Genomic DNA, 16,854 nt, shown 5'->3' on the forward strand with positions numbered 1-16,854 from the left:
CAATCAAAGGGATAAAACTGAAATCGCAGGCAAAACTGTGCGGGATCTCCCAAATTGTCTACCAATACTGCTTCCATAAGTGGAAACGGGGTTGGGAGCATTTTATTAATCGATAAGAGGAGTAATCGCTTTTTTCTTGCTAGTGGCTTTACGTCACACCGACACAGATAGGTCTTATGGCGACAATCTGATAGGAAAGCCTAGGAGTTGGAAGGAAGCGGCCGTTGCCTTAATTAAGGTACAACCCCAGCATTTGCCCGGTGTGAAAATGGGAAACCACGGAAAATCATCTTCAGGGCTGCCGATAGTGGGATTCGAACCCACTGTCTCCCGGATGCAAGCCCACAGCCGCGCGTCTCTAACCGCACGGCCAACTTGCCCGGTGGGGAGTATTCGGAGGAAGAAAGCTAATTAGGCTAATTAGAGATGTTTCGAAAGCAAAGTTAGTTTTTACCGTACCGTATTGTAGGGATGTTGTTTGCATGGCGAATTTACGCACTCCTACAGTATAACGTAGTTAAGATCCATTTTACACACCAGCATAGAAAACGAATGAGATTTTGCTGATCCTCGTGAACGGTACAAGTCGCAAAATGTTCCGTACTGATCCTTTAAACCTCTTTGAGAGTGTGGTCATTGTTACAATCAATATTCACCAGGGATCCGAGGGAAGGATAGTGTGACTGGTATAATGTACAATTTATAAATCGTCGGGTTGAGTGGCTCAGACGGTTGAGGCGCTGGCCTCCTGACCCCAACTTCGCAGGTTCTATCCAGGCGCAGTCCAGTTGTATTTGAAGCTGCTCAAATACGTCAGGCTCGCGACGGTAGATTTACTGGCACGTAAACGAACTCCTGCGGGAGTAAATTCTGGCACCTCGGCGTCTCAGAAAACCATAAAAGTAGTTAGTGGGACGTAAAACCAATAACATTATTATTATTATTATTATTATTATTATTATTATTATTATTATTATTATTATTATTATTATTATTATTATTATTATTATTAACTTATAAATCTCATGTTTGTCCCCTATTGACATTAACTCAACTAAGATTAGGATGAGTCCGGCCCCACGGTGTAGAGGGCAACGCGTCCGCCTGTCACCCGGCGGCCCCGAGTTCGACTCCCGGCCGGCTCAGGGGTTTATAATTGTAAATGATTAATATTCCTGGCCTGGGGACTGGGTGTTTGTGTCGTCCTTATCGTTCCTTTCCTCACATTCAACACTTTACAGTTCCGCCATTTACATAATACACGCAGGTTCCTCACATATGGTGCAAGTAGGGGCAAGAGATCTACATAGGTCGAAGCCCCGAACAAATGGTAATTTTAAAAAAAAGATTAGGATGAAGGAAGAATCCCATCTTTGTCTACTCATTTTTAAGACTAGTCTATGTAATAACAAAACCTATTCCAGCTCAAAATCTAGTTAAATGATTTTAAGAAGTACGTGTTTCGTTCCTGATTTCGAACATCTTCAGCTAAGAAACATGTGCAAAGTTGCAAAAATTGGCACATATGAAATGAAAACATTTATGATGATTATAATGAGATACAATATTCATGTTGAGCTAAAACACTCAACGAGTCAATGTTCAAATTTGTGATAAAAACTGTATGTAGGTGATCCTAGGAAGTGATCTTCTTTCTTCGAAATGCTGGAGAAGTTACTATAGTATTCTTTTTTTTTTTTTTTTTTTTTTTGCTAGTTGCTTTACGTCGCACCAACATAGATATAACTTATGGTGCCGGTGCTATAGTATGTACTTTAAATATCTTGTAGGTGAGGATAGACTTAAATTTAAAAATACGATGATCTAGGGAAGCTCCTTAAAAATAACCGAAGTTGAGGTTAAATCTTGATATAAAAAGTGTTAAGTTGTTGAAGGGCGTCTCCAGGCCAGTCCCGCTATGTTTACTTCCCTTAGGTCGTCAGCTGACATAGTGTGTGTATGTATCATCATAAATGTTTTTAAATTCATATATGCCAATGTATTTACCTTTTACACAAGGTTGAACGTAGGTAATATTACTATAGATTATCCTTTTTGCTCCGTAATCTTCTTTCGCCTTGTCATTTAGAAACGATTGTTCATCTTCAGTCAAACATGTTTACCTTTAATAACATAAAACAACAAATCGACGGTGCACGAGCAATACCTCGTATCCTGCAATGCTCTTCCGATCTATTATCCTCCTTAAGACTGGTCAAGCCTTCCAGCCACACATGGACATGCAGTCCATCAGAACAATATTCTTGTGTACATTTTCCTGTGCTAGTGTGTAGAGGAAAAAGAACCTTAAATGTATTATGCTGTAGGAGTGCGTAAGTACTTCATGAATATATCGATGGTTTTCTTTTAAAACCTCGTATGTCCCAATGCTCTTCCTACCCATTATATTCCTTAAGACCGGCCACGCCTCCAAGCCACATGCTTATATGCAGTCCATCAGAACAACTTTCGTTGTGTTCATTTTCCTATGCCGACTGTAATTAAAAATGACACTTAAATGCATGATACCGAAGGAAAGCGTAAATTCGCTAGGCAAATAAACACCCCTACAATATGGTATGGTAAGGTCCTATTTCCTTTACTTGTATGCATAGGAAAATAAACAGAAAGAAAATTATTTTGTTGGAGTACATATAAATATATGGCTGGGAGGCGTGACCAGTCGTAAGGAATATAATGGGTAAGAAAAGCATTGGGACATACGAGGTTTAAAATAAATCCATCGATATACAGTCCTACAGTACGGTACAATAAGGCTCATCTTCCTTTACATAATGGTATTGAAAAATGAAAGTGAAAACGTGACTAGTCTTCAGGAGAATAATAGATAGAAAGAACATTGTGGAATACGAGATATTGTTCGCGCACCGTGGATATGCTAGCCAAAACGCTTATTTCTTTCTTTCTTTCTTTCTTTCTTTCTTTCTTTCTTTCTTTCTTTCTTTCTTTCTTTCTTTCTTTCATTCATTTATTCCATGTCCGGAAAGTACTTCAACTAAGCGCATGTAGTCCAAGTCACTCATAGAGACGTAATGAACTACATCTGATTTAGCTGTTCCATCATACGTGTCCGTAATGTTTCATTACTGAACTGTCTTAGTTATCCTCAGGTGATTTATAGTTGCTCATACGACAACACCAAAGAAACGCATGTCCTTTGTAAACTGCAATCCCCTTCAGTTCATTACAATTATTATGTTTTTGATTGTCAATAATGTATCTCTTCCATTTCGAGTGGAAGGGATTTATTCTCTTGGATACATATACGCTGTTTTGTGTGACTTGCAGGTGAGTGGTCTGCGGTTCGAGACCCAGCTGCGGACGCTGAACCAGTTTCCGGACACGTTGCTCGGGGATCCAGCCAGGAGGATCCGCTATTTCGACCCGCTCAGGAACGAGTACTTCTTCGACCGTAACCGGCCCAGCTTCGACGCCATCTTGTATTATTACCAAAGTGGCGGGAGGCTGCGTCGGCCGGTCAACGTCCCGCTCGACGTCTTCTCGGAGGAGATCAAGTTCTACGAGCTGGGCGAGCTGGCTACCAACAAGTTCAGGTGAGACCAATGAAATAGGTTCTTGAGTATTCATGTTAGACTGAGTACTAGATGCTAGGCTCACAGTGGTATAGACTACATTTTGACTGCGTTAACACAAACCCCTTGGAAGGAGGTAATATTATTACGAGAAGACCAGAACATTATGTATGTAGATGTGAGTAGTGATTGATTAAGCGCGACAAGTAAGTAGTAGACAATGATGCCCTAGTCCATAGACTCCCATACCTTACATCAGTACGACAGGATAGAATGTACACAAACTTTAGTAGCTTACGGAAATCTGATTGGTTGAAAGCCATGAATTTCAGTGCCGACTTATCGGTGAAAAGGTGAAAACAACTTTCATCGAACAACATGTTAAGATATTTGAACTGAAATAATAGACTCCATAACAAACTTGCCATCAAGCCCACAGTCTTTAGTGACCTCAGTTTTCCTGAACTTATCAAGCCCATAGTCCGGCTCCATGGCTAAATGGTTAGCGTGCTTGCCTTTGGAAACAGGGGTCCCGGGTTGGATTCCCGGCAAGGTCGGGAATTTTATCCATCATTGCTTAATTTCGCTGGCACGGGGGCTGGGTGTATGTGTCGTCCTCATCATTATTTCATCCTCATCACGACGCACAGGTCAAATCAAAACACCTGCATCTGGCGAGCCGAACATGTCCTCGGACACTCCTAGCGCTAAAAGCCATACGCCATTTCATTTTTTACCAAGCCCATAGATTCTGCAGGGTATTGCATTGAAAAAATATAGGCGAATTCGTACTGTAAACTACATCTGTCAATCGTAGAATGCTTTCCAGTTCAGTTATGACGATTTTGTGTGTGTGTGTGTGTGTGTGTGTGTGTGTGTGTGTGTGTGTGTGTGTGTGTGTGTGTGTGTGTGTGTGTGACATTTACATTGTTGTAAGGAAGGTAATAGAAGAATCATTTTTAATTGATGTTGTATTTTGTGTAGCCATATATATACTGTAAACTGCAATATATACTACTCCTTTAAAATGTGTATGTTTGATCAAAATATCTAGTTTGATCGTGGTAGATTAAAAAGTTTCAACATCATTGAAATTTAGATTGATGATTTTCCATAGACACGTAACGTCTGAAATTACTTGGTTTAGTGAAAGAGGTACACGGAAAATGGTTTGGTACTGATGTGTTGAACACAGAATGGCACGCTTCGCCCAGTCAATGAAACTTCTAAATATCGTTAAAAATGTTACTTTGGTTTGAGATTGTGGTTTGTGAAACCTGAGCATGTCCACTTGATTGGACGAAACATGTCACCTTGCGTTTGATAATGTATTTTATTTCAGATCATATGCCTCACCAGCTTACGTATCGATGGTCTAATTAGAAAACCTCGTATCTCCCAGTGCTCTTCCTATCCATTATTTGCCTTTTCACCCCTCCTAGCCATGTATCAGTTCGTTGGGTTCGTTTTCCTATGCTGGCGTGTAAAGGAAAATGAACCTTGCCGTACCTTACTATAGGAATGTACGTTTGCGTGACGTGTTTACGCACTCCTACAGTATACTCTACTTAGGGCTTATTTTCCTTTACACGTTAGCATAGGAAAGTGAACACAACGAATATTGTTCTGATGGACTGCGTATCCATATGTGGCTGTAAGGCGTGACCAGTCTTAAGGGGAATAATGGATAGGAAGAGCATTGTGGGATACGAGGATTTATAATTAAACCATCGATATACACTAAGGTTTGTGAAAATTTTAACACTGTAAAATAATGGCCCGAATGAATCCATACTCAGTCGGTGCGTAGAACTGTATGCAAAAATAAGTGCTTGGAATGTCAGACAGATGGTGTACACGTTGACCCAAGAGGGCCCTGTATTGTGTGACCGATAAGGCCAGTGTTATGTCAAGTTTAGTCGGTGAGGAGCTGTCAAACATGGTGCAAACTTGAAAGTAATAGCCAGTATGCCTCTTCGACGTCAAAAGGCACAGTATCAACATGTGAATATGTCGGAACGGAGCAGAATGATCGCTATCCGGGAAGCGGGTTTTTCATACCATGACACAGTGACTGAGTGATGCGTGTTGGAGCAGTTGATAGAAGAAGGTGGTACGCAGCGAAGAGTTGGTTCTAAACCACGCAGTATGACCACAGCACAGGATGACCGCAATCATGTCCACATGGCCGTAACGGACCGTACAGCTTCGTCAACAGTGTGAGCTCGATGCTGGAGCACAGTAACTGGTGTGAACCTGTCTTCATTGACGGTTCGGGGCCGTCTGCTGCGGATTGGACTGTTGACACACATGCTACTGCTTCGGTTTCCATTGTCCAGAAACTCCAGAAACCTCAGACTGCAATAGGCATGTGAACGCCGTCACTGGCTAAATGTAGTGTTTTCACCCGAGCCTCACTTCAACCTGTCGTACAGTGATGACCGTATATATGGTAAGAGCAATCTGGCAGCCTGCAATGATGAGCGGCATAGCAGACAAACACCAACTGTGATGGGTTGGGGCACCATTGGGTACAACAACCGCACTCGCCTCCTACGTACTGAGGGCAATCTGAACAACAACTGGTACATGAGGGAGGTTTCAGAGCTGGCTGTGCTCCCCTTCCTTCATACAACTCCGCATGCCACGTTTCAGCAGGATAATGCCCGGCCAATGTGGCATGTCTGGAACATAGTTCGTCGGCAACTTGTTCGTCACGGTCCTCCAAAAGAATTGTCGACATTTTGTGGACACGCATGCAAGCTGCATAGGAGAAACTCCCCAGGATCATATCCAGAACCTTCTTGATTCCATGTCACGACCTCTAGAGATTCTGATTACAGCGTGTGGATGTTACACAACATTCTGAATACTCAAGCTCGAAGGTCACATACAGATCTATAAACTTAATCATTTGTATATCGTCATGTGTGTAATCTGTGGTATAAAGTTCAGTTCAATCACGTGTTCCCTTCGCGGTGTTGCAGTTTCCATAAACGTCAGTGTAATATAAACAGTGTTCAGAGGACTAAAAAAATTTTCACTTTACAGAGAAATAACTCGGTGCACATTCGCTAGTACAACATATCGTCGCTCCTATCCTAAATCCACGAATGTGACGGTGTTCTTTACAATCCATTATTTCTCTGAAGACTGGTCACGCCTCCCAGCCACATATTGATATGCAGTCCATCAGAACAATTTTCGTTGAGTTCATTTTCCCACGGAAATGTGTAAAAGAATATGTATCTTACTGTAGCGTACAGTATGAGTGTATGTTTGCATGACATATTTACCCGCTCCTAGAGTATGTTGTATTTAAGGTCCAAGTTCAAGGGTGAAAGCTAAGGATGAGACTGAGACACATCCATGAGAGTAACAAATTTGCTCTGGCTCATACCAGATGGAACATTGTACTGTACACGCCATTATATTACCAATAAAACTCTGCAATATAAGCTCAGGGGAACACTTTAAAGTTAAAAAAAAGGATACACCATATTTCTTTATAAAAAGTTCGAAATTGAAGGCTCCCAGCGGAAACGATGTTTTAACAGCCAGGTAACATCACATCTTAGCAGAGTGCCCTCGGTAATTGCATCACGCTGGTTTCCTCGATCGAACCGAGAGTAGCTGGAAATTAGCCGTTCTCCCCCATTACCTGTCGATCGATACATTTCTCTAATGTCAAGCAACACGTGAAGTTCTGCTATTTTTCTCTCATTTCCCGTGCTGTAGTTGTTCGAAGTGAGCAAAGGATATTAGACCTATATAATCATGTGGTTGTGACTAGTAAGATTATCACTTTGGTAAGTTTCACCAAATTATAAGCCAGGCAGTAAAAGGGAACAAACATGAAGTTCGATTACCTAAAAATGTGATTTGTTTCCCTGTCCCGCAGTCTATGGTTAGCTAGCCTGCCTCTTTCCTGGTGGTTCTAGGTTCCAATCCCGGCCAGGTCAGGCTGGTTCTATGTCCACAAAGCCTACGTGAGAACATCTGGACAGTTATCTGACTGTGTGATAATGACCTTGTCTGAAAATGCCAAGAATAATGGCGGAGAGGATTCGTTAGTGACCACGCCTGGGCGCATTCAGGTGGAGGCCATCATTTCCATGGGAAAGGGGGAAGGATCTGGTTTAATGTAGTGCGGCTCATTGAGTTGATTGGTCAGCGTCGCGGCCTTCTATTCAGAAATCCCAGGTTCGATTCCCAACATGTCGAGGATATTGACCGTGTTTGGTTATTGTGATCGCACTAACCTCATCAACAACCAGCCAGCTTTTGATAACAGGAAGTGGCAACGTAAACGGAGTAGCGGATCCTGTTTATCATTACCACACCAATGAGCTTATTTCATTTTTCTCATTCCCCAGTAGTAACTATGCATCAGGGTCCTAACGTTTCACCTCGTAAACTTCAGACCTTCAGGCTGAGCAGCGGTCACTTGGTAGGCCAAGGCCAATCAGGGCTGTAGTGCCATGGGATCAGTTAGGTTAGTTAGAGTCCTGACGTTTGCTTGACTACTCCACTTTTTTTAATCCGTGCCCTGAAGGGGTACGGTGGGTCTCTTAGGGGGTGGCACCCTCTCTCAAGTGTAGAGATGTGTGGTGATTTGCATCGCCGTGAAGTGCGAAAGATAAAAGACCAGCCGTGGCCTATAATATAGGAACTGTCCCGGCATTTCCCAGGAAGTGAAAATGGGAAACCACAGAACACCATTTTCAGGACAGCCAACGGTGGCTTTTGAACCTACTCGCCTCCCAAATGCAGAGTTGCGCCATAATGATCTGTCTGGTCCGCTCCCCGTGGATTGAATGATGCAAAATTTCAGTATCATTGAGGAGCTTACGGCGGTGTTCGCAAATACTGCTATTTGTAGCCTGTCGTATTTCACTACTGGGTGAATATCAATGGCTTTCTTTTAAAACCCCGTATGTCCGAATGATTTTTCTTCCCATTACAGCCTATTCCCTAAGATTGGTCGCTCCTCCCAGCAACATATTTATATGCAGTTCGTCAGAATAATGTTCGATGTGTTCATTTTCCTGTGCGGGTGTGTAAAGGAAAATGAACCTTAATTATATGTTCCTGTAGGAATTTGTGAATTCACTATGCAAACAATATCCCTTCTATACGGTATGGTAAGGTCCATTTTCCTTTACACACTAGCATAAGAAAATGAACGCAATGAAAATTATTCTAGTGAACTGCGTATAAATATGTGGCTGGGGGCGTGACCAATCTTAAGAAATATAATGCGTAGGAAGAGCATTGGGACAAACGATGTTTTAAATAAAAGCTATCGATATGAAACAGGCGAAACCCATAGAACAAGGAAAAACGAGGAACTAAGTGTCTACCATTTAGATTTGTGTTTAACAACCCCATGATCACACGAGCAAATGACGAAAAGTATCAACAAATCCTTCGTAACTCCGTAGACTGGCACACACCTGGATCACTTGACGTGCCGCTCGTTAACGGGGTTAGTGTGCCAGAAATAATTCCCCTGACGAGTTGGCTGCGTGGTACAAATCACGTAGCTGTGAGTTTGCATTCCTGAGATGGAGGGTTCGAACTCCGTGATCGACAGTCCTGGAGATGTTTCTCCGTAGTTTCCCACTTTTACATTAGAGAAATGCTGTTGCTGTTCCGAAAAAACATCGCATCTTCTTCCTTTATATTCTTACATCGTTCCAGTCCCACCATCGCCGAAAACCTATCTAAGTTTCTGTGACGTTCAACCGGTAATATAAAGGGAAATTCGCCTATTTGTGTTTCTCTCAATACGTACTGTAGCTCTTCTTGAATGTCCTATACATACCAATAGTGAACATATCCCTCCACACAGAGTTGCGTCGGGAAGGACATCCGGCAGTTAAACAGAGCAATGTCAGCATATTCGACCGAGATCACACCCACAACTTCACCAGGCGGAAAAAGCAGATGTAACTCACTGTAGTTGGCAGAAAAGTGACTGAAGTGACCCTAAAAATCCATCACAGCCCTTCGATGTGAATACATATTTCACTTAAAATTTGGGAAGATTCAGTCTGAAAATAATTTCTAGACCGGGCGAGTTGGCCGTGCGCGTAGAGGCGCGCGGCTGTGAGCTTGCATCCGGGAGATAGTAGGTTCGAATCCCACTATCGGCAGCCCTGAAAATGGTTTTCCGTGGTTTCCCATTTTCACACCAGGAAAATGCTGGGGCTGTACCTTAATTAAGGCCACGGCCGCTTCCTTCCAACTCCTAGGCCTTTCCTATCCCATCGTCGCCATAAGACCTATCTGTGTCGGTGCGACGTAAAACCCCTAGCAAAAAAAAAAAATATTTCTAGAAGATGCTCTGTGTCCAATGACTTCATTATTTCCCTTAAGACTGGTCACGCCTCCCAGCCACATATTGATATACAGTCCATCACAACAATTTTCGTCGTGTTCATTTTCCTATGCTTATGTGTAAAGGAAAATACAGTAGCCGATTGTAGGGATGTTGTTTGCACTGTATAATGTATTAATGTATTAAGGTTCATTTTCCTTTACACACCAGCATAGGAAAATGAACACAACGAAAATTATTCTGATGGATTGCATATAAATATGTGGCTGGGGGGCGTGACACATACTTCAGTTAGGAATTGAGAAGTGTCAGTCTGGAGACAAGTTGTAGAGGACTCACTGTGTCCAGTGACTTCATTATATTCTTTAAGAATTGTCACGCCACCAAGCCACATATTGATATGCAGGAATATAATATAATATAATATAATATAATATAATATAATATAATATAATATAATATAATGGGTAGGAAGAGCATTGGTACACACGAAGCTTTAAAAGAAAGCCGTCGATATAATACGAGAGTGTATCACTGTTCTACCAAGCAGATGGTAAATCAGTCAGAAATACTATTTCCTGGGCTTAATTTTGCCGTAAACATATGCAGCTGTCAAAGAGAATACGTAGCTAGTAAGTAAATTCTCCCCGACACATGTGTAATGCTGCATATTAAGGGCTAAAATTGAGACTTTCTGAGCCGAAGGACTTGTGATCGAAAGAAATGAGTACAAAGCTCTTCCGGCCTGATGGTGTATAAACTGAGTATCACGGTCCCAAGTCAACGCTGTCTTTAAGTAATAAACATTCCTCCAGAATTAGGATTTGCTCGGACTAATTATAGAGTTCCTAGGCAGAGTAATCGGTCTCGATGCAGTGGGTTGTGTGTCTGATGTTCAAGGATGGAGCAGCATATGGGAAAACTTCATTTTAACATTGTTCAGGATGTTAAGAGCAGTGCAGTGTCATAAACACACGTCATTCATCACATCTAACTCTACACAGAGACACTCTACCAACATCTAAGAACTGCCTTAGATGATCTCATTAAAACTGCTGTAAATGGCGTTGTTAGGATAGGTTTCTACAGGAATAACCTGAGTGAAATATTTCACAGTTGAAGAGGAAGCTGGATGAAAACCAGTGTGGTTTCAGACCACAGAGAGGCTGTCAGGATCAGATTTTCAGTATGCGCCAGGTAATTGAAAAATGCTACGAGAGGAATAGACAGTTGTGTTTATGTTTCGTAGATCTAGAGAAAGCATATGACAGGGTACCGAGGGAAAAGATGTTCGCCATACTGGGGGACTATTGAATTAAAGGCAGATTATTAAAAGCAATCAAAGGCATTTATGTTGACAATTGGGCTTCAGTGAGAATTGATGGTAGAATGAGTTCTTGGTTCAGGGTACTTACAGGGGTTAGACAAGGCTGTAATCTTTCACCTTTGCTGTTTGTAGTTTTCATGGAGCATCTGCTCAAAGGTATAAAATGGCAGGGAAGGATTCAGGTATGTGGAAATGTAGTAAGCAGTTTGGCCTATGCTGACGACTTGGTCTTAATGGCAGATTATGCCGAAAGCCTACAGCCTAATATCTTGGAACTTGAAAATAGGTGCAATGAGTATGGTATGAAAATTAGCCTCTCAAAGACTAAATTGATGTCAGTAGGTAAGAAATTCAACAGAATTGAATGTCAGATTGGTGATACAAAGCTAGAACAGGTCGATAATTTCAAGTATTTAGGTTGTGTGTTCTCCCAGGATGGTAATATAGTAAGTGAGATTGAATCAAGGTGTCGTAAAGCTAATGCAGTGAGCTCGCAGCTGCGATCAACAGTATTCTGTAAGAAGGAAGTCAGCTCCCAGAAGAACTATCTTTACATCGGTCTGTTTTCAGACCAACTTTGCTTCACGGGAGCGAAAGCTGGGTGGACTCAGGATATCTTATTCATAAGTTAGAAGTAACAGACATGAAAGTAGCAAGAATGATTGCTGGTACAAACAGGTGGGAGCAATGGCAGGAGGGTACTCGGAATGAGGAGAAAAAGGCTAATTTAGGAATGAACTCGATGGATGAAGCTGTACGCATAAACCGGCTTCGGTGGTGGGGTCATGTGAGGCGAATGGAGGAGGATAGGTTACCTAGGAGAATAATGGACTCTGCTATGGAGGGTAAGAGAAGTAGAGGTAGACCAACACGACGATGGTTAGACTCGGTTTCTAACGATTTAAAGATAAGAGGTATAGAACTAAATGAGGCCACAACACTGGTTGCAAATCGAGGATTGTGGCGACGTTTAGTAAATTCACAGAGGCTTGCAGACTGAACGCTGAAAGGCATAACAGTCTATAATGATAATGTATGTATGTATGTATGTATGTATGTATGTATGTATGTATGTATGTATTGAAGACTGTTAATATTATTTCTCGACTGAAACTCTGAGTTACCTAGACTCCAGAACAATACATAAATTTAAAAAAAAATTCGTTGTGGGCGTAATAGATGTATGATCTCATCACCATAATAATAATAATAATAATAATAATAATAATAATAATAATAATAGCAATAATAATAATACCGAGAGGATTCGTCAGACACTACACAGCGTAATCTGCAGGATTATGGGCTAAGCAGCAGTCGCTGGGTAGGCGAATGCCCTTCGGGACTCTTGTGCCGTGTGGTTTGGTTTGAATAATAATAATAATAATAATAATAATAATAATAATAATAATAATAATAATAATAATAATAATAATAATAATAATAATAATAATAATAATAATAATAATAGCAATAATAATAATGATAATAATAATAATAATAATAATAATAATAATAATAATAATAATAATAATAATAATACACCATACGACTATGATACATGATACGGGTCGCGTAGCTCTAAGCTTGTAGTGTAATTGTACTGAAGTCGAACTCCATCGCAGGCAGTAACGGAAATATGATGAAGCTGAATAAACTCGAGAGAGAATGGGGACGATTTCCGAAATCTTTGTACGATACAGTTCCTGCTCCGACGTTGCGCGAATTTCTCCATGGTTCTCAGGTTGCATATTGTGTATCATGGACCACTTGCGTGGCGCTCTGACGTTTATGATACCTCTCTTAATATCTCGCTGCCGAAAAGCATAAAATGGCTCTTTAGATTTTTCCCGTTACCAACCTTGAAATTACGTGCACGACATGCCCCACGAGCCTTGGACTAAAAAATAAAAAAATGTCTTAAACATCTGCGTTATTATCCGTCGTACGATAAATACGCACATGGTATAAAGGAAAGGAAATAACATATTCTTAAACGTTTGTTATATCGATGGCTTACTTCTAAAACCTCTTATCTCCCACTTCACTTCCTATCCATTTTCTTCCTTAAGACTGGTCACACCTCCTAGCCACATTTGGATGTACAGTCCATCAGAACAACGTTCGTTGTGTTCATTTTCCTATGGTTCAGTGTAAAGTAAAATGAACCTTATATACGTTAAACTGTAGGAGTGCTTAAATTCGCAATGAAAACAACATCCCTAAAATACTGTATTGAAAGGTCCATTTTCCTTTATACGCTGGCACAGGAAAATAAACACTACGAAAAATGTTCTGATGGATTGCATATAAATATGTGACTGGGAGGCCTGACCAGTGTTAAGGAATATAATGGGTAGGAAGAACATTGTAACATACGAGGTTTTAGAAGTAAGCCGACGACACACACAGTTTTTGATAGACCTAATGTCAAGAAATGATTTGATAACAACCTTCCTATAAATATCAACACCATGTGATTAGCATAACGTCATATACACCTGATAACGCAATCCTGAGTGAGTAGATTCCAAATAAATACTTTGGTTGAAATAATTCCACCATTATTCCACTTTAATGATATACAAACAGACAGACAGGCACCAAAGGAAAGGTTCTACCTCATGTTTCCTCGGTGTTCAGATATATTAGGTGGGGTTAATTTTCAAACCGAGAGAAATCCTCTGATTTTCTCCTGTTATGGATCCTTCAAATAACTGTAGGTGAGCGAGAGTGTCCGTCACTGGCTGCAGAGCGTGAAGCCCGTACAAAATACTACTTTCTCCCTAATTTGAAGAGTAAGCGTAATTATGTACATGACAAAAATGACTTAAATTGAAGGGGTGTTTTACATATAGTCCACAGATTTCACATATAATCAATAGCGTAAGAGGAAATTTAGAAGAAACCTCTTCTTGTCTACCTATCAACCCCAGTCTATTCAGTGATTTTTACATGATATCAAAATATGCTGCTGGACCATTAGACTCTAAATATTAAGTCTGGCCGAGATATAATCAATAGTGTAAGAGAAAATTGAAGAAAACTATTCTCGTCTTCCTATAAACCCCCAATATGTTCAATTATTTTTTAAACGTGCTCCTGGATGAATAGACTCTAAACATGAAGTTTGGTCGAGATATAATCAATAGTGTAAGAAAAAATTGAAAAATAAACTCTTCTGGTCTTCCTATAAACCCCAGTCTGTTCAGTGATTTAAAATAGTGTGTGTATTTAAACCTGCTCCTGGATAAGTAGACTCTATCAATAGTGTTAGAGAAAACTGGAAAAGCGTCTTCTGGTCTTCCTGTAAACCCCCAGTCTGTTTGGTGATTTTTAAATGACATTCATGTCAAATCCTGCTCCTGATTGAGTAGATTCTAAATGTGAAGTGTGGTCCAGATATAATCAATAGCATAAAACTGGAAAATATCTTCGAGTTTTCCTATAAACACCCAGTCTATTCAGTGATTTTAAATGATATGCATGTCTAAACCAGTTCTCAGATGAGTAGACTCCAAATATGAAGTTTGGTTGAGATCTATTCAGACGTTTACCCATGATGGTGAAACAAACAGACGAACAAGCAGACAAATATAGAGACGCAAAAGCTAAAAACTACTAACATTATCTCGAGTTTACCTAAAACGGATGAATATATCAAAATTTGGCGAAATAAATAACATTACAGACAGCGGACCCCCTAGGATGTCATTTATAAGATAATAATTGCATACTAACTAACCAAAGACATCTATAATAAATGATTTAATGCCAGGTTCAGACGCTACTTTACTGTCATTCGACCAGACGCCCTGTATCCAGAAGAGTGCATTTAACATTGTTCGGGTTGTTAAGAGCAGTGCAGTGTCATAAATACACATCATTCATTACAACTAATACTACACAGTGACACTCTATGAGTCTACGATCATCTAAGAACGGCTTTGGCTGATCTCATTAAAATCGGGGTAAATTGCGATGTTCAGGATAGGTTTCCACAGAAATGACCTAAATGGAATATTTCACAACTGCCCTGATTGAAACTCTGAGTTACCTAGACTCCAGAAGAATACATGAATTTTACAAAAGGGTCAACAAACAACATCCTTACAATACAACATATCATCGCTGCCGGTGCAGAACCTCCTATGTGAAATATTTTAGCTTAGAACTTTGGCCGGTAAGGTTCTCTCATCTAAGGTGCAATATTGTGTGCATGTTGTCAAGGCATACTTGCTCTTCATAATGTATGTGCTGCGGGTCAGTATATCTCCAAAAATATTACCACATAGGAGGTTTCGTCCCGGCAACGGCGATATATGGATGGCTTTCTTTTATATTCCGTACATACCGTATTGTAGGGATGTTGCTTGAATGGCGAATTTACGCACTCCTACATTATACTGAATTTTAGGACCATTTTCCTTTACACATTAGAACAGGATAATGAACATAACTAAAATAATTCTGATAGACTTCATATAAATATGTGGGTGGGAGGCGTGACCAGTCTTAAGGAATATAATGGGTAGGAAAAGCATTGGAACATACGAAGTTTTAAAAGAAAGCTGTCAGTATGTGTTATGAGTAGAATTGCAGTCCGGCTCCATGGCTAAATGGTTAGCGTGCTGGCCTTTGGTCACAGGGGTCCCGGGTTCGATTCCCGGCAGGGTAGGGAATTTTAACCATCATTGGTTAATTCCATTGGCACGGGGGCTGGGTGTATATGTCGTCTTCATCATCATTTCATCCTCATATTGACGCGCAGGTCGCCTACGGGAGTCAAATCACAAGACCTTCACCTGGCCAGCCGAAGTCCTCGGACACATCCCGGCACTAAAAGCCATACGCATCTTCATTTTACTTGGAATGCAGATAAGACATGTTTGTGTATGATGGTTTACTGTATAGAGTAGTAAATAAATTGCAGGATTGTGAATGGCTGAAACATTATTCAACGAAGTTGTGAGATGGAGAGATGGAGAAGTTGTGTGATGGTATGACAGTAAACGTGGTGAAAATTCAGGTTGTATGTTTCACTAAGAAGATAAGTCCTCTCAGTTTTAATTAATGTGTTACTGGGGTGAAAGTACCCTGTGGGGATCACTGTAAGTGCTTAGGATTAAACATAACGAAATATATTTTCTGATACAATTTCCTTTACGTCACACCGACACAGATAGATTTTATGGCAACGATCGGATAGGTAAAGGATATGAGTTGCAAGGAAGCGACCGCGGCCCTAAGTGCGGTACAGCCTCAGCATTTGCATGGTGAGAAAAACGGAAAACACGGAAAACGAAATCCAGGGCTGCCGACACTTGAGTTCAAACCAACTTTCTCCCAAATTCAAGCTGACAGCTACGTGAAGAAATGTCTTCATTGGGGTTAGTCACGTTAAGGGGGTTTAAAGAAAGGTTACATATCATCTTTTCACGCGGTTATGGGGGTATTTAGTGTTTGTAGCAACGACGCAAAGGAGAGGGCGTATAAGTATATGGTAAGATCTCAGTTAGAGTATGGTTCCAGCGTATGGGACCATCGCCAGGATTACTTAATTCGAGAGGTGATAAAGATCCATAGGAAATCAACAGGATTTGTTCTGGGTGATTTCCAACAACGACAAA

At 40.7% G+C, this 16,854-nt stretch overlaps 1 protein-coding gene across 1 annotated transcript in view; it reads left to right on the forward strand.

Moving 5' to 3' along the window:
• Sh (Potassium voltage-gated channel protein Shaker) overlaps nt 1–16,854 on the forward strand; it is a 719,812-nt gene that overhangs the window by 389,508 nt on the left and 313,450 nt on the right. The window contains exon 4 of the mRNA XM_068225948.1: nt 3,310–3,575. Within this exon, the coding sequence (XP_068082049.1) occupies nt 3,310–3,575 (266 nt within the window). The remainder of the gene's footprint in view (nt 1–3,309; nt 3,576–16,854) is intronic.

Source organism: Anabrus simplex, chromosome 2 (assembly GCF_040414725.1).
Source record: "Anabrus simplex isolate iqAnaSimp1 chromosome 2, ASM4041472v1, whole genome shotgun sequence".
Classification (NCBI taxonomy): Eukaryota; Metazoa; Arthropoda; class Insecta; order Orthoptera; family Tettigoniidae; genus Anabrus; species Anabrus simplex.